Genomic DNA, 23,714 nt, shown 5'->3' with positions numbered 1-23,714 from the left:
CCTCAGCGCCCGCCGCTCGCGCTCGTACCGGGGACCTGGGCCGGCCCGCTGCACGGCGGGCGGCCCTCCCGGCGCCACCGCAGGGGCGCTGGGGCAGCGGCTAGAGGCGCGGGGGCGGTTTGAGCCACGCCGGCTGCCGTACGCTGGGAGGTGCTACCGCCCGCTTCTGCGGGGGGTGGCCGGACGGCTCCGGCCGCGCCATGCAGTCCCTGCTGCCGGTCGCCCTCCTCCTTCCCTTACTGCTCGTCCCCTTGGCGCTCCTGGCGAGGAGGCGCCGCGGCCGGCGGACACCTCCCCTCAGGCTCCTGGTGGTGGCCGGCTCCGGTGAGTAGGAGTTGCCGCCGGCGGGAGTGGGTCGCGCCGTAGAGCGCCCGCGGTGGGCTCCAGGAACTACGACTCCCGGCATGCAGCGCGGAGCGAGGGCCGACGAGGCTTTCGCCGGCGTGTCCTGGTGCATGCCGGGAGTTGCAGTCGCGGGAGCGCCGCGCTGCGGGGAGGCCCGCTCGCCGGAGGCCCTGCGTCTGGAGCTGCTGCCGGCGTGCCGGGTTTTTAGGTTTTGGGCTTTTAGCTCTTGATTTGAGTAACTGTTATGCTTCATCTTTATTGGGGGCATTTTCGTCCGTATTTATGTCTGACAGTTTGGCCTCTGAACCTTTCCTTCAGGCAGCACATGCGTTTCACCAGTCATTAAGGAATATATTGACTAAAACTGGTGCAGGACAGACCTGTGCAGCTGCTTGGTCTTCCGACAGAAAATTATCGATGGCGATTCAGGGCAAGGCTTTCCAAAGAGCGGTACACCCCTTACATCCGTGACATTTTGTAATAATCTTACCCAAACCGTGTTTCTGTGGTTTACTTACAAGAGTCTCGTGTGGGTTTGTCAGAGGCAGTACTGTTGTCCAAGCGTGTCACCCCACACTGAGGGCACACACACACGCCTGCTACTCCTTGTTACCTCCCCAAAGTTGCAGGGCAATTAATTTGCCCCCAAAAATTAGACTACCTCGAAAATTTGCAGCTAACAAATGCAGGCAAGCTTTGATTTTATCACCTCAGTATCCCTGTGGTTTTTGCCCCCGACTAGTTGAGTAATAATCCCGGGATCTTTCCGCAATCTTGAGTACGACTGGCAGTTTTATAATTTTTCAGGTCATGATTACTTCCACCAGGGCTGGAAACGTGCTTGTTTTCCTTTGGTCCTTTGGAATCTAGCTCGTACATATAAAAAAAATGCATTCACTATACATAAGCTTACCAGGTGAAATAATTCATAAGTCAGTTAAGATTCATATAAAGTTCAAGCCTATTCTTTGAGACTTTTTTGAAGTAGGAGTCTCCTGCTGTTCTGTGAATACTCAGATGATTGCATTAAAATTTGTGAAAGCTTCAACAAATCACCGCTCACAAGAAAATCCCTCCAAACATGTTTGAAAAGTACTGCATGCAATTCTATGGAAAGGTGGCAAACTCTCATGTCTAATGCAGCAGCATAGCTCTTGCTGCTTGTCCATTGTTTGGCAGCTTGACTTATATAGCAAAGGTCTCTTAAGAGGCTAGCGACACTGGGCAGCAGGAGGTAGTAGGAATACATTTAGTTTACTGTTTTGGTCTGCATCTTCCAGCAGAGTGAAAAGTAACACATCCGGTAAATGCTTATGCACATACTTACGGATGCAGTTTGTTCTTAAGCCGATCCAGCCCAACAGATAAAAGTTGAGCCGGTTCTACGTTACCTACACACACAATCCTCCCTCTGCCCTCTTCCACTGTTACAAGTATTCCTGTAGTTCTGGTTCAGAAAACTCAACTGGCAAGAAAAATAATTAACCCTGCTCCCAAAAAAACACAGTAAGTACACCCTCCCCTTCTCTCCAGTTTAGTGCCAATTTAGCTACCTGAACAAAGCGACCTTGCAGTTACAAGGTTGTCAACACCCATTCAAGGGCAGTGGTTAAAGCACTTGGCTGGAGCTGGGCTGTTTCTTCTGTCAGCACTCAGCTTTTACACTGACGTAGCTGCAGAGTGAAATTGCTGCCTGCTTGATTTCAGTATTATGAGCTGGGATGGTGCAGCCCTTGCTCCTGCAGGTCGTAGGACTAAACACCGGGTAGGGTAGGTGGGAGGTATGCTTCTGTGGCACAGCTCTGAGCTGCATCCTGTCCAGCTTCATTTTGACTATTGCACCATGGCATGGCTTTTGAGTATGAACTACAGTGTAACTCTGCCCAGTTGTTTTTGCATCGTGTACAGGACATTAAACACAAATGTCGTACTTCTATGTGATCCTGGTTCAATCCCATTTAACTGAAAAACTTCCATCAATATAACTTCAGTGGGAGCTGAATTGTCTTCATGTTACTTAAACAGTCTCAACCGTCCTTTAATTGAATCCTCTACTCTTGGAAGAATGTCACTGATAATAGTAGTACTGATAAGTTTTAAAAGGAAAAGTGTCTGATTCAACTGAAGAAATTGAAAGTTACAAAATTTTTCGTATACTAACTGCAGTTTATTTTGTTTTTACAGGTGGGCACACAACAGAAATCCTGAGGTTACTTAGCTGTTTGTCAGAGTCATACTCTCCTAGACATTATATTTTTGCAGACTCAGATAAGATGAGTGAAGCTAAAATACGTTCTTTTGAGCAAAAAAGGGCTGAAACATTCTCCAATTCCCAGGTAACTTATTAAATATGCTCTTGTAAGATAAAATGATCTTAACATTACATTCTAATTCAAGGCAATTTGGAAGTTGTTCTTTAAAAGGATGTTTTTAAGGTCAGCAGGTGCTTTTGATTTGGTAGGTATTACTAATCACTTGCACGGAAGTTCAGCTAAAGGTGCCATTCTGTACATACTGATTTTTACATCTCTAAAAGTGAACTAAATAAATGCTGTTGATTAATGCTGTACTAGAGAGACACTGAAAATACAAAGTAAATCTAGCTAAAAATAGCAAATGCCATTCTTGCTACCAGTTTTCACTACCACCGTCCCTACTTTCTCTTAAAATGGCCTTTACCTCCTGTTAACATGTTAATCCATTCAAAGCAATGAGGGAACATAATTGTAATGAAAGTGACTGCACAAAGGCGACTATCTCTTGCTCAAGAAAAGCATGCTGAAAATAACTTTCTTTTAATTTTGTAAACCAGCTAGCTATAAAAGTGTTATTTGTAGCTATAAAAATACTGGGGCAGAAACATGGTGGGGTTTTTTTCTTTCATTTTTAGTTTGGCATTTCTCTCAGCAACATAAAGTATTTTTTTGAAAGAAATTATATCTAAAAACTTTTTATCTAAGAAAACCTTAATTGAATTGGTATTATTTTTGTGTGTTTCTAGACTGTGTTTTGGTTGGATTTTAAAGTTGAGCACTAGTTATACATGTTTAAAAAGTATGGAATACCTCTTAATGTCCGACAGTTTTCTGGTTCATGACCTGAGCAAATGCTGAACTCCTAAAAATCATGAAAAAAATCATGAAACTATCTTGTCTATCTTTTTATCAAATGTTTGCTTGTTTTGAGCTAGTTTGCTGTATGATTAACAGAGAGCAGTATGACTCTCTGTTGACTTAAAATGTGATCTGATGTCCAGTGAAATTAGTAGAAAGATTATACTTTTGTTTAGAAATTGGAATAAGTACAATGGAAATGAATGTTCTGACTACAAAAATCGTAGCCCTTTAGAGCAAGCAGTACAACGCACAGTAAATTAATTAATTATGTGGTATTGATTTCATATGGTGCACTTCTGATATTTCCGTTGTCTTCAGTAGCACTACTGGGACAAAAGATTGTAGGACTTGGTACCAATGATTTTCAGAATAAACACTTTTAATGTAAAGCAACTGCTGCTAAGATGGGCAACAGGCTCACCTAGGAATGACATTTTTAAGTCTGTTTACCCCACTTTCACCTTGGAAGATGAAGGTTCCTTGCCTACCACAAGCTGCTGCATCAAGTGGGGATGACTTGGTTTAAAATTGAGAGTGGCAGTCTCTTCTCTCATTGTGCACCAAGGATGAAAGTTTAGTAAAGTGACTGGAGATATTTCCTGTTCAGAGGAATCTTGTTTGGTAATTAGTCATTCACACAGTCATGGTCACTTACCTGGAAAGTGTCCAAACCTAAATTATTAAATTTCTTAAAAATTCATATTTTGCGTATTAAAAGATTATGCAGTTTTCTACTAGTTCACTTAGTTTTGCTAAGCAGCTTCCCTTTCATACCCCCTCCAACTGCTAACAGATCATGTAGTTATTTTTTCCTTCAACACTGAAAGCCAGAGAAACATTTTTGGCTGCATGTGAGTTTGCTGTCTGGATAACAGATGCTCACTTTCCTTTGGCCATTCTTTTTCCACTGAGCAAAAATATTTGGAGTGAAAATGGAAGATAAATTTTGGGAAGTAAAGGTCACATGCCTATAACATATATTTGCTAACTTTCAGAGTATGCTTTCAAATAGTATGTTTTTTGGCACTGGGGATGCTGGAGATCATCAAGTGTTTAAAAATCATGTGTTAGTAGCTTCTTGCAGCTGTGAATAAATGAAAGGGAGAAGTCTGAATACTTCAACCCATGGTCATTCCCTTCCTCATCTTGTCAAGGAAGTAAATTTTTTCCAGAACTAAGGACTGGACAGAAGACAGATTACAATAATGACTTAAGAGAAAATCAGTGTACACGTTTAACAAATTCCGATGTAAAAAAAAACCCAAATAAAACCAATTTCTCTTTTTGATCTGTGGTCTAGTCCAGTTCTAAAAGCTACAGTATTCCGGGAGAAGGAAAGGAAGTCTGAATGAGCATCTTGCTTACAAGAAGCAAAATGCTGCACCTCTACCCAATAAGTCTCCTGAAAAAAAGAATCTGAAATGCCTCCTGTAAAAAGTCTCTGGTCCTGCTATCACTTGCCTCTTTGTTCTCTGTTGCCCCCAGCCTGTAACCACAACTATTCTACATGGATGCCCCTAGAGCGGTTACTCAGGGAACCTTCTAGGCTCAGCATAGAGAACCTGCTTCAGCTCCTGCCAACCTACTCTAGCAGCAGAAAGACAACTTACATTTGTTGACTGAAGAACATGCATTCTTCACTGGATCTTATACCCCGATTTGTCATGTCCAAGATGAGCAACCGTATTAACTAACCTTTACATAATGCTCATCTGACCACATGTTCTTTTCCATTTTATGTTTCATGAGAGATATCTTGCTAAGAAATCTTGTTCCTCAGCATGAAAAAGAGCTGCATAAACCCAGTTCCTTTGCAAGCATTGCAGTATATTCAGTTGAGGATATTATAATAATTCACAGCTGTGGCAGCTTTCTACCAACTGTTCCTTGCATGCTTGCAAAACAACAATATTAGACAGGTAAAGGACTACGTCACTGGTTTTGAAATTGCAGTATGCAGTCAACCATTTTAGACTTGCCAATTTGGAACATTTGTCTTCCAATAACAAAAAGGTTTCCGAGTCCACTAAAGATGTGAGGAAAAATAAATGCAACAATATGACACCATAGAAGATAGGGGAGCAATTTGCCTGTTTCTAGTATTAGCCATACTATGCAGCTTTCCAGCAAAAGATGCAGGAGGTAGCTTTGTCTGGAATACTAACAGTACTCAATCAGATGAGAGGCTGGGATTGCAGAAGCGTCTGGCAGTGGCTTTTAAACATACAACCACAAAAAAATCCACTTTTGTTTCTTAGAGTAATATTAAAGAGTTGATTGATATGTGGGCTGAAATCCTAACATATGACATAGGCACTGATGTGCAAAGTTTCAAGCATGTTTTTTGAAGAGTATAGATAAAATCAGTTTGATCTTTACTTGAATTCTACAAGTAGATTTCTACTTCAATACTGTTTGCAGTCCCTGCCAAATTTTGCTGAAATTGGGGGTTTTTTTGTGGTGAAGGAAATCACATACAGTTTTTTGGCAAATACTGTTTAACACCATTCTTACGGTGAAGAGAACACCTAAATAGTTCCACTGAAACCTAATCTGCCTAAAACTACCTTATCATACACATATTTCTTGCAGGACTGAATACTATGCAAGGGTCTAAACTCCACTTACAGCATTTCTTTTTATTACCTGAACCAAAGCTTTAAGAAACAGGCAGTGATAACCAGAATCCTGTTGCATGGGGACCAGGGTGCATGTTTGTTTTTCCATATTCTGTTGTCAGACTAATGCAATCAGAGTTTCAACACTTGCAGATAAACATAAAACAACCAGTTTGTAACATCTGTTAATGCCTTCCAGTATTACAGCAATTAAAGAACCTTATCACAATGAAACAGGATAATTTCAGTCAAGAAAATTAACTTAATATTCTGCATTTATAAGTGTTGGGTTTTTTTTTAATTCTTTCTACCTTATATATTAAAACAGCCCCAGTTATTGCTATTCAAGACTGATTTGTAGTTTGTATTTACTGTACAGCTATTGGCAACATCATCTTTCCTAGGCAAGGAAGCTATGACAATTAGTGATCGTGTATTTGAAGTAACTGGGCAATTTTCAGTATTTATAATGATATTTGGAGTCTCTCACTCCCAGTATGAGTTCTTCCAGAGTGGTGGTGATCTGGTGTCCCATATGAAGCAAGATTTTGACCATTGTCCAGATCTAAACAACATGTCAGTGTCAATGAACAGTGCACTGCAGCCATTATATTTGTCTTTCATTTAAACAGTCAAAAATTTCATTGGCATCAGGACTGCCTTCTGATGTAGCAATAGCTCTCAGATGTTGTTCCCCTGCATCAAGGTAAAAGCCATCTGTGAAGAGTGCAGGAAGCCTAACTACTGTTAACTGCTTAACAGCATTCCAAGACAAAAAGAAAACATCAGTGCTTTATTAATTTGATGCCTTTTACACACAGTGAATAATCTCTACTTTTTCCTAGGGAAAAAACAAAGACATTATTTCTTAAATTTTAATGATAAGATGTTTTTTCCTATTTATGCAAATATTTTACGTTTTGAATATGTATCTTGCATATCTTTTGAATATTCATTGAGTACTCATTTAAAGGGTAGCGATATTTGCTGTTACATTTTTAATAGTATGCATACCGGACATTAACTGAGAAAAGTTGTTACACTTTCTGCACTGTAAATCCACGAAGAATTTAAACAGGCAAGAGACAGAAGAGAGCCACCGTGTTTGGGTTGTATCTAATCAGACCTAGACTTGTGTCTCACTGACCACGAGGTGGGGCACTACGTTAACATACTGCGGGTGAAACTGCTCTAGCTGAATTGTTCATTGTTAGGAATGTTTTAAAGTAATGTGAGAAGAAATTAAAAAATAGATATATAGTTCTAGTATTTCGGTTTACTTTATTGCCAGGAATACTAAGCACGACACTGAATAAGGCGTTTAAGAAAAGGTTTCATACTCAAACATTTCCAAACTAGATTAAACCAAAAAAAAAAAGTTGGCACAAGACAGATCTAATAACTCTATAGAAGGAGCAACAACATTCTTAGAAAAAAAACAATTCAGCTTATCGTGCTCTCTTCCAGTTCACCCTTGATCGAATTCCCAGAAGCCGTGAGGTTAGACAATCTTGGACCTCCTCTGTGGTAACAACCCTGTACTCCCTACTTTACTCCCTTCCTTTGACCTACAGACTGAAACCAGATTTGGTAGGTAAAGTAAATTTTAACTTATTGATAATTTGCTAACCTGCATCATAGAAGCATTTGGAATATCAAGACATTGCAGACTGTATCTCATATGTATGCTTAGATTTACAGTTCACAGGAAAGTGTTTTTGAATGTAAAATTGAAGCTGAAAGACATATAGCAGCAATACACCAAGAAAGAGAGAACGGGGTTGCACTACTGGTGAATTAGAGGAGCAAATACCAGTTTCCCTTCTCAAAGTCTGCAAGTAACAGCAGAGAGAGTGTCACTGCCTTGTTAATGCTGCTAGAGCTAGCACAAACAAGGTTGCAGATTCTTGATAATATCTCTTCAGGATTGCAACAGCACAAACTGCCTGAAAGGCTGGTTATCCTGTTGGCTGGTCTTGCTCCTGAAATGGTATGACCAGTCTGGAACAGGCAGGTTCAGACCAGCAGAAATATATACAGATTCAGTTCTTGTGCTTACATGGACTTTTCAGCTACATGCATATTGATTTAGTCTTTGGCTGACTGACATTAATTATCTCATCTAATGACAAAAACCATCACTGCTGAAGCGGCAACTCCTCATCACTTACAGTAACTTTTTCAAGCTGTTCACAAAACTACACTCTCATGCTAACTACAACAGTTATTTAAAAATATTCCACACACTTAATCAAGTCAGAAGCATTCAGGGTTGTCAGATTATAGAATTAAAATAGAGATATCCAATCAATAAAGTTTTGTGCTGTTGCAAGACTCAAAAGATAGTGCACTGGACTCCCAGGTTTAAGTCCTACAATTCTTTAAGAGAAATTTTGGTTAAAACTGCCTTTTTGCTAGAGTTGTTGCCATCTTAAGGAGTCAGTTATCCAAACATGAGTGTTTTTTTAAAAAAGCATTATTTTAGCAGAATTTCAAATTAATATTTTATAGGGTCTTGAATATTTTAATGAAACCTGTAAAAATTTGTGCATTTACAAGATTTTTTCATAATTTAGTAACTGCATATATATACCCACAAAGCATGTTTGTAAGCAGGCTTTTTTTAGCTTTCACTGTGAACTGTATGTATGGCTAATTCTGAAGAGGCTCACCTATATTTGTGATATTTTGAATGTTTAGAGAAGCTGCTGTGAGTAATTTGACCTCATTGGCTTCAATAGCACTGGTCAGTTCCTATCAGATCAAAAGCTACTTGCTTGCTGGAATTTTCAGAACAGTTTAGTGTGCAGAACAGAAGTAGCTTTTTGCAGTTCTTGTTTTTCAAGCCTATTCTGAAAACTGGAGATAAAGTTGGGAGGGAGGAGGAGATGGCATACTATTCTTTTTACAGTGATTTTAATTTGGGTGGGGAAATAGTAGAGGGATGTTTACATGAAGCAGACATCTTAGAGCAAATGTGAGTAACAAATACTTAGGAATCACTTTGCTACAAAACTGGTTTCAGTTAATGTGTATAGTTTTTTTAACTTATTATTGCAAAAGAAATTGACTGGAAAATGTCACTGTGTAGCTTAATGTATTACCAAAAGTGTCAACAGGACATATCATAGGAGAAGAGCAGGAAGTTACTAATCTAATTCCATGGTTTCACTGTTTACAAGAGGAATTTAAAGTAACAGTGGAATTTACGCATAGAATTATTAGAAATGGTGTTGGACTTGATAAACTGTGATAAGCTGTCAAAAGGCAAATGATTCTGAAAAACACTTGTCCTTGTAAAATTAAGGATACATCTTAGCAAGGCCTTTAAGCCTTTTGTAGTGTTAAAGGGAACCACTGACTCAAAATGCTGTCCAAAGAGTCCTTATCCATGATTAGAGAAGGGCTGGAGGGGAGGGAGTTCCCAAATATTTTTTTGCCAGGTACCATCATCAACCACAATAGCAACTGGTACTGCCACTGGAAGAAGCATTATGCCAAATCTTATACCACTTGAAAGCTGCTTGCATACTACTACTTGTATGCATATCTTAGTTTAAGAATTCTGTAAAATGTAGTAAGTCAGAGAGCTGTAAAGATTTTAAAACACTTATCAAAGGAGATTGATTCAGGGATTAAAATGCTTTACATTGCCAGTGAAAAGACTCTGTGTGGTATGTGAAACAACTGGTAATATTTAATTGCCTTTAGAAGAAAATGCTCGTGGTGAATTGCAACTCCCCCTACTCTTGGCAAAATGTAATGCTTAGTAGTTTAAAGAACTAGAAAGGGTGGGACAAATGCTGGCGTTTACAGGACTCATCTATAACTTTTGGCAGGAAAATCAACACCCGAGTTTAGAAACAAGCACAGTATTACATCATGCTGAGAGCTTCATATTTTTAAACAGTAGGGCTTGTGGGTACTGTACATTTTCAGTCTAGGCAACTGTTTTTATTTAACTGCAGGAGGGAAAGACAACTTTGAATTGCTTTAAGTCATTTGTACGTATGAGTGATCCCCAAATCCTTACACTCGCTTTTAGGCTTGTCAGAAATGTGTGCATGTTTGAAGGAATGACTGAAGTCTTTTCCAGACACCCAAAAGCTAGAGAAAAGCAGAAATGTTGCAGTTTTCAGGGAACACAGAACAAGAGAGGTACTGCAAAGGGAGCCTGAAACCATTAGGTGCATAAAGGCAAGATTTGGAGCAGATAGGCTTAGGTTGGCATAACTAGCATATCTGCAGAGTCAAAATAGCTGTAAAGGGGAAACAGCAAACCTAGCTGCACAGGACTTACTTTATATGTGCTTATTTACATGAGCACTGTGTCCCCTTTGTATCTCACGCTGATCTTCTGGCAAAGCTTCTTAGTTTACTTTGCATGAGGAAGCAGTTCCATCTAACCCTTCTTCAAGATAGTGAGTTCAGAAAGAACTGAACAACTTCTAGGAGACCTTTGTTGTGTTGCAGGACTTGACCCACACTGGAAATGGGCCCCCAGAGAGTTTAAGAAATGAAAAAGTTAGCTTAGTTGTTTAGTTTGAGATCATCTTCAAGAGGCCCATTTCTGACTTACGAACATCTGCCCTCTGCAAAGTTAAGTCCCTTTAGAGATATTAAACCAAGTAACAAAATTAAGATGTCAGAAGTGATGATCTGCTTGTGTTCCTATAGCCAAGAATTATAGAAATATAGGTGTCAGTGATCTGCGGGTACATGTACGCTGGGCAGTTTTTACAACGTCAACCTTAGATAGGCTTCCTGTGCAGAGGCCTAAAATTCCAGGAAAGCAAGGTTTGCGCCAGCAAACTCTGCCTACACCTTACTTCCCCCAGAAAAGCTTTTAAAACCATTCATCAGTTGCAGCCAGACTTAATATGTAGTCACAGCCTCAAAGACTGCAAATTCTTACCATGAAAACAGGCAGCTGGTCAAAGAACAGAAGCTTTTATTGCCTTTATTAAGAGAAAGGCTGAGAAGAAACATAAAACCAGAATAAGATGTTAGAAGATCTACTGTCTAGGGAAAGATGCAAATCCTTCTTAGTCACAGAAAATTAGACAAGCTGCACATAGATTTTTTTTCCCCAAAGATAGAGAAAATTACTGAATCTTACATAGATTATTTGATGTCCAAGAAGGAATAAACTAACATTATGGCCTTCCTATAATATGCTTTCAGTCAGTCAGTCAGTAGGTACAAGTTCAGAGAAAACCAGTCTTCAGTTCTCTTGCTGCTTACAGAACTATTGTCCTTGTTTCTGGGCTGATTTGCCAGCCCTGAAACCAGGTCTTCGGGTGTTCTAGCCCTTTGACTGGGTCATGATTATTCCAGTCATTCTGGCATACCTGAAATTCAAACTGAAAAGAAAGGATATGTGTGCACCATGCAGCAGAAAGCTGTACAGAGATTGCACCCAGTCCCTGTTTTCAGCCACAGATGGGCTATGTAATTAGGTCAGTGATTTGCTCTCCTTTAATGTAATTAAATTTCACCTAGAATTGTGCAGAAATGCTGCATAAATCTCCATTCATTATAGATTGCACATCATGGACCCTTAGGACCAGACTTTTTCTGCTTTTCTGGGGACGCTTGTCAGCAGTTCCTACTGCCTCAGTGCTCTACAGAGCCTGAAACAAGAAGATATTTTCAGATCACTGCTATTTGGAAAAACCTGGGTTAAATCAGGCAAAGGCGGCAGTCCTTCCACAGTAGGGCCTCCTTCCCATGGGAAGTCTGTAGTAACAAGTTTACATTTGCACAGCCAGTACAACAAGCTCTGCCGTCTCCCTCCCCAGTAGCTGTCAGTTGAAGGAGTCTCTCTTTTTTAAACTTCTTTCTAGAAGCCTGAAACCAGCACACCTGATTATGCTTCTAGTAGTCTACCAATTCTTTTATGGCTGCATATCCCATCACACATGCGTCGTCCCCCGACTGGTTAAATTCACTGCAGCAAGCTTCTAGAGTTGTTACAGAAGTGTTCACACAGTAAGCTATATGAAAGGACATGATTATTTCATTTAGCTAAGATTTTCCATTCTTTGTGCCCTGCCCAAAATGTCTTAAGTTCATAGCACTTTAACAAATTACTGTGACGAATAGTAAGTTATTGTCCCTTATATCACGGTCCTTATTAGAACTTTGTGGAAAGCTACAAAATCTGGGTGGTGGCATTTTTTCTCTATTCACTTCGTAACAAGTGCACTTTGTATAATGCAGTATTAAGGCTATCTGGTGCATTCTTTTGTACACTGAATCTTTCCCCCCTATTTATAATTCTTTTGGACGGATTGACAGTATGTCTGATCTACTATTGTTCTTCTAGGATCAAAACAGTCAAAATAAGGAAGAGTAAGAACATCAGATTAAGACCTTCAGTAGCACAAATCATGTAGTCTAAAAAGGAAACAAAGTTAAGTTAAACACAAATTTTGATGTCTTATGAACCTTATTCACCCCTCCTCTACCTTGTGTGCTGTGTACAGTTACCCTGCAGCCACAATGTAGAATTGCCCTCTGCTGAGCACAGATGAACATCTAAAGCTATTCAAATCAGTTAGTTTAGTTAGGTTGTAGCTCTGCTCTTTCCATGACTGCCAGTTAGACATGCCTACAGACAATGCATATCAGAGGGAGGATAGAAGTAGCAGTAAAGATGAACTGAGATCTTAGCTTAGATTTAAGCAGAGTTTAAGCTAAAGACTGATCAGTCTTAACTCATCAGCTATCAGGTTCATTATAAATCTAATGAACACTCTGGTCACACTTTCACATATGTTACAAAGCATGGTTTCAAGTAAACAATCTCACTAAATCTGACCACCGAACCAGGCCACCGGTATGCAGATACAGATTGCTAACACCTCTAGGTTTTGCATTGTGAAGACATTTCAGGGAGGTGTTTGATGTGGATTCTTGCTATACCAACTGCAGTGATTAGACAGTAGTCTCAAAAGATGTTTATATACATATATAATATCAGTTTTAACTAACCTAAAATACCACCTTCAAGTTCTAGTTAAATGAATGCTTGACTAATGAAAGAGACATTGAGATTTGCAATTAAAGGCTCATTTTAGGCCACTATTAGTAATATGTATGGTTATATTTAACAGTCTTTGGATTTAATTTCTCCTTTCCTTTTGAGTAGATGCAGGCTACTATAGTAAGCAGTACTTTTTTATATCAGGAGATTAGATAAGCCCTTATTTTTAAATAGGCTTTAAAAGGTTAGATGGTATTTCTCATGGTGCTCCGACCAAGAGACTTTAGGTTCAGACTCAGCCTAGGTGACACTTAAAACAACAACAGCTTGCTGAAAGACAGCTAGTACCTAGTGTTTGTAGCTACAGATGTAGTTCAGTAACTACCATTTCATTTATTTGGCAAAACCCTTTTACTGAATTGTTTTATGACCAACTTTTTCATCCACACAAGTCAAATTTCCTTTACTTCCTACTAATTTATCAGCAGCAATAAACCACAGACCCACTCCATGGTAATGTAGGTAGGAAGTTAGTTTATTCTCCAGCCTGCATCTGCCTTGGTAATCTTGTTCTTTAACCAACCTTCTACCCATCTCCCACAAGACTCACTGGTGCCACTATTTCTTGACACAAACCACTGGCATAGATCATGATGGTTTTTGGTTGGTACCACTGACAGACTTGGTGTTAATTTAATGTTTTAATAACCAACACTAACATTTCCACAGACTTGAGCATTAGTACCACTTTCACACCTGTCATTTATTATTATTTTCAATTGACTGGTTCTATATTTCTCATTTTACATTTGGCAGCTGGGCTGGGAATTATGCTGAGCTCGCATGTCCCATTCTGCTTCCACATACCTGCAGAAGCATCGTACGTATGGATGGAAACTACCACTCCAAAGACCTTTTAATCCCAAATGACAGACCTGCCACCTTTCACCTGAAATACAGGGGCAGTTAAGTAGGGTGCCTAAGGTTAGCTTCATCAAAAAAAAAAAAAAAAAAAGTCAAGCCTGCATGTTTCTTTATGCATCCAAATCTAGATTCTCAAACTTGCCTCACTAAGCTGTTGCCTAACTTCTGAGGCTCTTAATGACCCCCATTATCTTTCTTTTTATCAGTAAAGCCCCTAGGCATATCCGGAAACTGACCTGAGCTGTTGAAGTCTTTACAGTATCAAATAGCCACATGCATAGCTGAACTCCTGAGCTCTGCTGAGATCCAGAAACTAGGAGCTTCCCTCACTACTTTGCATGTGGATGCTGATCCAAATCACATCAGCTGGGCCTCTTCCCTTGTCTCTTGCCCCTGAGGACACTGGGCTGGTAACTCTGGGCCAGGCCACTAAGTGCCTAGAAGGCAGAAGTGACAATGCGTAGTACTGTTACAGTTAAATACTGTTGTTAAGTCTAGTTCCTAGTGGTTTTGTGGAAGCTCTCCTTTTCTCCCATAGAAAAATCCACTAGGTAGGATTTTTGTCTCCCTCTCTCCAAGCTTTCATAAAATGAGAGCCAGGGAAACAAGGGAGTTGGTGATGCTTCCCAATATATTTCATTCTATGATGAAAATAATACTCAGGAAAAAAAGTAGTGCACATTAGAAACCCAACTGCACAGTGTGCTACTTTAAATCCTTGGTCTTCAACTTCTCGCTTCCCCATTCTGGCATTCAGTGATCCTAGTTATCCTGGTTAGGTAGTCTGTCTGTAGGACCACACGTGTCTCTGCTTGTTGTGAGGAGCACCTCACCTACTGTGTGTATTGTATGATAATAAAAACAGGAACCGTACCAACAAGATGCACAAAAATGGACTAGAAAGGTTTTCACGGCAATGCTACAAGCTATAGCAGCAGACCAGCCTGAAAACAAGCTGTTGTTCTAGAACACTATATCTTTTTGCACCCCTATGATTCAAGTGATTTAGACAGTAGAAGATAAAAGCATACCCAGGTATAATTCAATTCTACCTTAATTACCCAGTTTACATCAGACTACACATCTAGGGTTTTTTTGTCCCAGCCTGTATTCCACAGGTACATTCAAACAGCAGATAGGATGTGAAGTTTTAGCTGGTTTTATGTACAGGTTGTGGAGGGAAGTGAACTGGCTAAGATCTTCACTCTTCAAAAAGAGTAAGCCAGTAGGTAGTTTAATGACCTTTATATTGTTCAAACAGAACCTGAAAGTCTTCTTTCTCGCCACCAATAGCAATAAGGAATAGTTGGAAAAGGTTCCTGCATTTTTCTTTTAAACCTTAAAAAAAATATTAACAATCCTAAGCTAGTTTTCCTTGAGGTTCAAAACTTTAATTTTCAGACGTGCTAAAGAGCTAGACTAGCAAAAGCTTTAACAAGAACACTCCCTCCCACATGTTTAAGTATTTGAACTAAGGAGAAATCCCTTTCTCTCTTAAAATCTGAGATTTCCTTTGTTTTTCTGATTACCAAGTAAATTTATATTCTCTAGAAGAGATCTTGCTTCTATTATAACTGCAGTACCACCACAGAGACAACACTGTATCTCTTGAAAGCTTTTAGAGTTACTCATTTATGAAAAAAGTAACAATTTTTCCCTGTTTGCAGTCCAGGCTTAAGTTACCATCAAAGTTACTAGCAGAAATTGATTCTTAATGGATATGGCCTGCTATATCTGAACATAGTAAAAAAATAATACTATTCAAAAGAAAATGGCACATACATTTTGTCTTATTCTCCAAGTATGCTACTGAATCAAAACACATGCTAATAAAAGCAATACTCTCCATACCTGGAGATCTTCCCTGAGAAGCATATACAGGAATTCTGCTGCATCTTCTGTGAGGAGTAAATTATTGTTTTCCTGGTGTTAAAGTAGAAAATATTAATGTTAGAGAAAGTAAGTGCTGGGCCCCAAATCCTGTGGTGAGTCCACAGTGGAGCTGTGCGTACAGCCCAGGTTTCTTGATTCTCCAGGCTTACATCTTGGTCGTGAGCTCATAAAGTAAATATAGTTACAATTAAAATTTGATATTTGTTCACCGATGCCTTTGTTAGTTTAATTTTATAGTTAGAGCATCTCCAGTGTTAAGAAAGCAGGTCCCACAACTGCAGAGCTGTAATGCTCGCAGTTGTGTTTCCCACAGGCTGTTCAACAGAACTGGGTCTTTGGGAATCACAGGGAAGGAAATGTGAACAGCTGAGACTGAGAAGCCAAATTACAGCTGCCTTCATAGGTAGCACTCATTACTTCTGTAGGTGAAGGAAAATAAATGTTCAGCTGGGTACTTCACCTGACAGGGTATTAGCGTGAAGTTTTCAAAACAGTAAGATAATACTAAAAACAAGCAAGGGCTGATGCACTCATGAGATCCTGTAATTTACATAGCAGAATACAAATGATTTTGTTGCAGATTCTCTCTTCTTATGCCACAGAAACAACCAGCCTCCCCAAGAAAAACAAAAAAACAGACAAAAACATTTGTTATTCCACTCTGAAATCATAAAAGGCAATAAACTCCTGAAATGTCAAAACCCCTAGCTGCTACCTGATGAACACAGGAGTCCAAAACTAGCCCTGATATAAAAATTAGTATGTTATTATGTTTTTTGGGTTTGGTTTTTTTTTTTTAGTTTTCCTTTCAGTGTCCAAGGACCTCTACTCAGCTTTCACTAAATTTGACTGTTCAGTTTCCCTGTCACTGGAATCATTCTGTGCTCCATTCCCCTTGTTACTGAAAGATCCTTCAGGTTATTCTACAGTCAGATTTGTAGTTTCATGAAGGAGGCTTTCTTTGTGTCAAGACAATGTCTTCTGCCCCCTGTTAGTTTTCTGTATTTGCATGTAATTGAATTGTGTTTATTGTTACTTCTGCTACCTTTATGAAAGGTTTATTATTTTTGTCTGCCATTGTTTCTAGAATTTCTTAAAGCTGATTTTTTTAAGGTTTCCATGTATTGTAACTTGCTATGGCACTTTTTTTTTTTCAGTGCAAGTCCAGTTACCAACAACACAACGTTTGGGCATCTGTCATCGACTAAGAAATGCCAGGAAAATAAAAACAAAAATATATAACACACAGATGACAGTCCCTTTAGTTGCTTTCTCTAATTGGTGCACTTCCTTGCTGACCTTTGAAAACTCATTCCAAAGACAGAATTCACTTTGCCTATCAAGGTGGAAACTTGTCAAACTTGGTCCAAATCAAGGAACTTTCTGCTAAAAATACCTTTGGCTGAGGAGTTTTGTCAGATCTGTAGATGGTCTAAGTTGTTCATCAGAGCTGAGCAAGACCAGTTTATGCTCCTCCTTTTTCTTGATAGAGGAATTAATGGATTTGTTTGGGGATTTTTGTTTTTAAACAAAACTTTTTTGCAGAAAGGCAAGCTTTTTTCTTAAGTCCTTTCTATGAGAGTATGGCAGTATGGTCATGTTTTAAAGCTCCTTTTTCTTCTGTGCCAACTTCTTTTCAATTGTTATTCAAACTGGTTTCCCACTTCCTCTCTTCCATGCTTTCTTCTTTTTTCATCCCCCTTACCTTTCCTTCCATAAAATATCACAAACAGCTATTCAAATTTCCTTGGTTTTTCTGACAAACCTCATAGATATCTTAATAGGCTGAACACTTACTTTTTGTTCCCAAATGTTAAACAGCCATTGAAATGAAATATTTATCAACAAAAGCTAAGTTTTAGCAGTACAGCAAAAACACAAAAAAAATGAAGTTATTAATAAATTACTGCTTTTAGGCCCACACTTGTTCCTAAGAAGCAGAAAATACCTAATCATTTTTTTCCTACATTGTTAAAAAGTAGGTCTGTTTACTTGCATAGATACACAAAGATCATGTAATTAACCCAGCTTGGGTCAGTTCTGTATCACTCTGCTTGCCTTTACCTCTTTCAGTAGTTTTCTGCCACCACCATCTATTCCCTTATTCTTCTCTCCAGCTATTTAGCACTGCAGGGAAGGGAGCATTACCAGGACTAAGGAGGCCTAAGTAACATCCTAAACATACTCCAGGAGGTAGCCGCATAGCTGGCAAGCAGCACAGTCTTCAGTTCACATGTATACATCACCCTCCAGCAGCAAACAGCATTCCCACACCACAAACCTGCCTAGCCCTAGAAAGTTGGGCAGTTTTTCTGCTCTTGTCCAGCTGGCAAAGGCCAATCTCTGTGTAAGTCATTAAGGAGAACAGCAGGTGTTGGCAATTTCTTATGCAAAGCAAATCTCACATTAGTTTTCCACTTTCTACTAAGTTTAGGGAGATTTCTGTTGTTTTCCCTTTGATTGTTGTAGTTCGGGAACATAAGCAGTACTCAAATACTTGTTCATTAAAGATATACAGCAAATGTATGTTTACATATTTATGAGAAAAACTGCAAGTTTTCTGCTTTAGTCATTTTTATTTTAACCAGTGGCCTGACATTTAATCCCAGTGAAGCTGTGAGCTATGCTTTCAGTGTTTTAGCTGGTAAATGTCACTCTGCTACAGTGCTGCATTCACCAGCTCTAAAGCAGCTTTTATCAGCAGTGGTGCCATGTGCCAGTGTTCCCAGTGTGCCAGACTGCTGGCTTAGCTTGTTTTCTTTTAACAGCTGTAGAAAATATCTGAAACAGAAAGGCAAGAACTATTCCATTTTTATATGAAAGTGATTAATATGAAATTAGATTTATAGAGAGAGTTGCTAAGTATAAATGTTGTATTCTGATCCTTTACTTTTAAACCTCCATTAATACATAGATTGATTAGTTTATTGTACTGTTTAAAAGTCTGGTTAAATTGAATTGGTAGAGGACTTTAGTATGTAGGATTTAGTTTATAGGCCTAGCTGTAAAGCCAGGCAGCCAGTGAGCCAATTTAACAGTTAGCTGGACATTTCTTTGCATTAGAGGTGAATGTAAATGGTGTAGAGAGACTTGCAGCACTGGCTTCTGGAATGATCCCTTACAGCTTGTTGGCAGCAAAATCGGATAGCCTAGTGACCGAGAAAGTCCTTGGGCAGCTGCAGCTGGAGAGGTCACAAAGGTGACACAAAAGTTGTCTTTGACCCCTTCTTTCCCCCTTTCTGCTGCGTCACCAAGAAAGACTGAACCAAACGAACTGGAGATCTTCAGAGACTTATCTCATGCAATGCAAATATTCTACAGGCAACCTTGTAGCTAAAGTAAATAGATATTGGGAAACACTTACCCTAAATAGCCAGTTGACCTTGTAGAGGCCCTGGTCCCTTCTTGCCCAACGGATGTCTGCTACTTCTCCATAGCATACTAGTGATTGCCACTGGATTCCCTGAGAGATACTTGTATTCTGCTGGAGGGGAAAAACAAAAGCCGTGGTCTTTTCAAGGTGGATGACATCAATCATTCTCCAAAATTTACTTTTGAACAGTGTTTTGAAATTCACTAGTAGAACAGCTCATCTTCTCGTACATGTTTAAGGAAGGCTGTAGATGATTCAGTTCCTTTCCACCATCAACAAGTTCATATACTGGCAGGAGCTGAAGAGCAGCATTTCGAGCTTATAGATTCCACAACAGATCCTCTTCTTTATAATGTGCCTACTTGTTTTCTCAGAATTTTCCCCTGTATCCCTCGACGAGTGTATGATGTTGGATTCCAAGCAACAGGAATGCTGGTCTCCCTTCCTGCTGATGGTATGAGAGGGAGTAAGTAGGACTGGTCAGACCAGATTTTTGGAGGGGAATTGCCACTCCAACAGGTGAGCAAGTGCACCAGTTCTAGGTATGACATGTCTCTAGACATGCACTGAAGGTTAACTGAAGGTTAATTTTTAATTATCAGAAAGATTGATTAATAGCTCTGACTTACAGATCACAACCTCAAATTCAGATAGGATCTATTTTGTCTGTTGGCTTCAGCAGGTTTATACCAGAGTCTCTTTCAGGGGACAGTTCCTAAACCCAAGCATTTTAGAATGGGAACATCTATAGTCAGAGTATTTATGGGCATGCTATATCTGCTTTGTCTTGTTTGAACTGGTATGTGTGGAAGGGGAAAGAGCAGAGGACCTGAGTTATGATCAGATCATGTTTTTTTTAGAGATGCCTAGTCCATAATTTTCCTGATCCTTTTTCATGCATGCAAGTACTTTTCCATGAATCAAAGGGCATCTGAGGAGCAGCTTACAAGTTACAAACAGTCACTGGAAGGTATAAATTGAGGGCATCATATCAAAACCTGGATATAGTAAAGTTATTTTATTATGATTTTAATTTTGTGTATTGCTTTTCTGTTTTGCACCTCAGCAAAGGTGCAGCATATAACAGCAACTCAGTGTGGCCTTTAGAGCTACATACAGGTTCACAAATAGGCCCATTTACTATTATTTCATTACATGATCTTTTGTGAGTACACTTAGTTTGGAATTCATTCTAGCATTTACCTTTGTGTGTGCATCTAGACACGAGAATACCAAATACCAGGAAGACTGCAGCTGGTAGCCAAGTTTAATAAAGGGGGGAAGTAGGATGAAGTGTATGGCACGGTGGCTTGATAAAGACCATGACTGTAATAGTTCAGGTTTTTATAAAACCTGTTCTACAATTCTCAACTTCTGGGCTGAGGAGAATGTTAGGATGTCCACCTGACCTAAATAATTTCTGTGATTGGTGGGTTTTTATGTCGGACTGTGGAAAGTAAGGGACCAATGTGAAACTCTCTCCTTGCTTTAGACGACTGGGTTGAGCTTTCATAGTAGATGAAGGCTAAAAGAGTGCAGAGCCAGTAAGAGCCCCAAAGAAAGACAGGTGGAAGGGCACCTGGGAATAGGGATGCAGAGGGAGATGAATACCAGTGATCACAAAGAAAACCAAGGAAGAGAGGATGGGTGGGAGACACCTCAGAGGGCTGGGTAGTGTACAGAGAAACATCGAAATGGAAGACACTGAGGAAAGGACAGGGGAGAGGACTGTAACATAACAGCAAAAGGACTTGGGGAGCAATGAAGATAAGACAATATTTGTACTCCAGGTATCTCCACTAAAGGAAAGGGAAAGTAGAGTTTCTGTTTAGCAGTGGTGCACATTTTTATCCATTTGCTTAAAGATGAATTTTGAATCTGAAATCAGTAGTCAGACTGAATATTCAACTCACAAAAAAAAGCAGCAAATAACTTTTTTAGACTGTTATGCACATGTCTGAAACAGACCAGATTCTGCAGCAGGGACCCTGGTGGGTTTTGCCTGCAAAAACACAGGAGAACACTCCCAAGTTCTTTCCTATGCCTATGTTTACACTACAGTAACAAATGTTACAAATAGAGATACCTAAACATGCCTTAATTTAGATATCAGTAGCCATGTGCCAGTAGCACAATCAACATCAGTGCAAATTAATCAAACTTGTCAAGAAATAGGGCAAAATGCATGGTTTAGTTCATATATATGGGAAAGTTTCTTTGAAATCTAAAATGCAGTGTGTGTGTGGTTTATGTGGTTTATGGCCTTGCTTGCCAAGCCAAATGTATAAAAACCAGATCTTCATTCTCAGCAGATTGTAGAGTAGGTTTTAAAGTCCCAGCATGGATTTACATGAAATCAGGTTCAGCAGGTTTGAAACCATAGTATATTACTCTTGATTTCAAAAATCTTGTACACAAAGTTGATGTGTTCAGCTTCTTTGCTTCTTAGCTATATAATTGCTAATTTAAAAGAATTACACTGTTGCAATTTTCTTATACAAGTATTTGTGGCTGCTGATATTCTAAAATTTTAAGATTAAAACAGTATACAGCATGTTGCTTGTAAGGGACTTCTAGAAAATACCCACAAGTCTTGCATGAATAAATAGTTCAATTAAGATCAACAATAAAATCAGAATGATTTTGCATATAGTATTACATTCTGTTGATTCTGATAAGAAAACACTGCATTACAGTCATCACATCCACAATCTAGATTTCTGGGGCTGTCTTAAAGGCAAAGGAAAGTATAGGTGAGAGAGTTCGGAACTCAGTAGCACCAAAGCTGCTCCTGCTTTTAAATGAGGCAAGGTGCTGTTAGCCACTTTATCAGTGGGATCTTGCTACAAAGCAGGGAGGGAAACATTCTGAAAATGATTGCTACAGCTCTGAAACAGAAACTCTGATTATTTCCCCACTACCACCAATATAATATCTTTCACAAGATGGTGAACTTGGAACAAAAAAATGTGACTTTATAGGATATGGGGCCATGACTTTATAGAAGAACTCTTTATTTCCATGTAACCCCCAGCCATGCAGAAAAGTGCTGATTACATGGTATTAGTTAAATTTAGTAAGAAATTCCTTGCCTGAAATCAATTTTGGTACCCAAGTTAAACCTTTTACTTTTAAGCAGTCTGTTTTTCAGTTTACCAATGTCTAAAATTGAAAGACCACTTTCTTTTACTGTTAATATTTATAAGTGAATTTGAGATCCTCTGCTACAAGGACATGACGTGTATTTACTAAAACACCTTCCTTCTGTATGCTTGTTTCTGTGTACTAGTGTTTATTAAAAGAAAAAAAAAATCCAATCATGGATATCAGCTAGTAGATTCTGATGAAGGTCCTAATTCATCAGCACATTTTTGCTGAACTCTTAAGTGTTTTGCTGACTTAAGCCAAAGTTCAAGAGGTTTATAACTGGATCCCAGGTTTAGTAATCCTAATTAAACTTCTTTGGCCTTATGCCTTAATCTGTGCACAGATCTCATGAATGATACAACACAAAGCTGTGACTGAGATTGGAAGTTATTTTAGTTATATATCCATGAGTCAAGGAATTCTGCTTCCTTCATAGAAATTAACTGTGCCGTCTCAGAGCTCTTCTCCTCCTCCTTGACATGTAAAGAATGATGATCTTTTGGGGCAGCTACTTTGAAATAATGTCTTTTGTTTGCCCCATTTCTGTCCCCCTTCCCCCTTTTTTTTTCATATTCACTTGCCTCTTCTATTTTTTAAAATATATTTGGAAATAAATTTTTTTGTAAATGCAGTGTTATATGAATATACACACTTTTAATTCTTTGTCATGTGAAAAAACTCATGTTTTACTTTTGTAAAATGTTTCATCTCTTTTAGATATTGTGCAATGGACCAGGAACATGTGTTCCTGTCTGCATATCTGCTCTTCTTCTTCGGCTTCTAGGAATAAAGAGAGCAATCATTGTATATGTAGAGAGCATCTGCCGCGTGGAAACTTTATCCCTGTCTGGAAAGATTCTTTACTACTTTTCTGATTATTTCATCGTTCAGTGGCCTGATCTAAAGGAAAAATATCCCAAGTCAGTATATCTTGGTCGAATAGTGTAACAACAGAAGACAAGCTTTACCTAAAATAAACTCTGCAAACTCCTCACTGAAGAAATGCACTGATGTAGTGATTTATTTTCAAGGATTCCTGTTAAGAAATAAGGCTGGTACTGGAAAAGGAGACAATAATAAAGATATCTCTACATTTAAGTACATTTTTGTGTAGTTATATTTATTGCCTTTGTGTAGGTCTGTTCACCAGTACCCCATAATGGCCTTAAGTCTATGCTGTCTCTGTTTTCATGTAGTTTTCCTGCTGTGTGAATGGCAATTTTTGTCTGCAAATAAATATGGGAATTTGTATGAATGTAACATTTCCTGTAAGGAAACTTTTTGTAGTTTTCTAAATTGTAAGAAACAAA

The 23,714-nt window shown here is 39.0% G+C and overlaps 1 protein-coding gene across 1 annotated transcript; it reads left to right on the top strand.

Annotated features, from left to right (window-relative positions):
• The first annotated feature begins 200 nt into the window (after positions 1-200).
• ALG14 (ALG14, UDP-N-acetylglucosaminyltransferase subunit) lies at positions 201-23,714 on the top strand. Its single transcript, XM_010582762.1, has 4 exons — positions 201-324; positions 2,530-2,681; positions 7,547-7,669; positions 23,122-23,714. The coding sequence occupies exons 1-4, from the start codon at positions 201-203 to the stop codon at positions 23,350-23,352; spliced, it is 630 nt and encodes a 209-aa protein (XP_010581064.1). The 3' UTR covers positions 23,353-23,714.

This window comes from Haliaeetus leucocephalus, unplaced genomic scaffold (genome assembly GCF_000737465.1).
Source record: "Haliaeetus leucocephalus isolate CR32 unplaced genomic scaffold, Haliaeetus_leucocephalus-4.0 Scaffold848, whole genome shotgun sequence".
NCBI classification, from domain to species: Eukaryota; Metazoa; Chordata; class Aves; order Accipitriformes; family Accipitridae; genus Haliaeetus; species Haliaeetus leucocephalus.
Note: the sequence above shows the minus strand (reverse complement) of the source record. Positions and strands in the feature narration are given on the sequence as shown.

Excerpts from the sequence above, each read along its gene's own strand:
- ALG14 (XM_010582762.1), top strand. The coding sequence starts at position 201 with ATGCAGTCCCTGCTGCCGGTCGCCCTCCTCCTTCCCTTACTGCTCGTC. Across the intron at positions 325-2,529 it reads CCTGGTGGTGGCCGGCTCCG|GTGGGCACACAACAGAAATC; the intron begins GTGAGTAGGAGT and ends TTGTTTTTACAG. Across the intron at positions 2,682-7,546 it reads AAACATTCTCCAATTCCCAG|TTCACCCTTGATCGAATTCC; the intron begins GTAACTTATTAA and ends GCTCTCTTCCAG.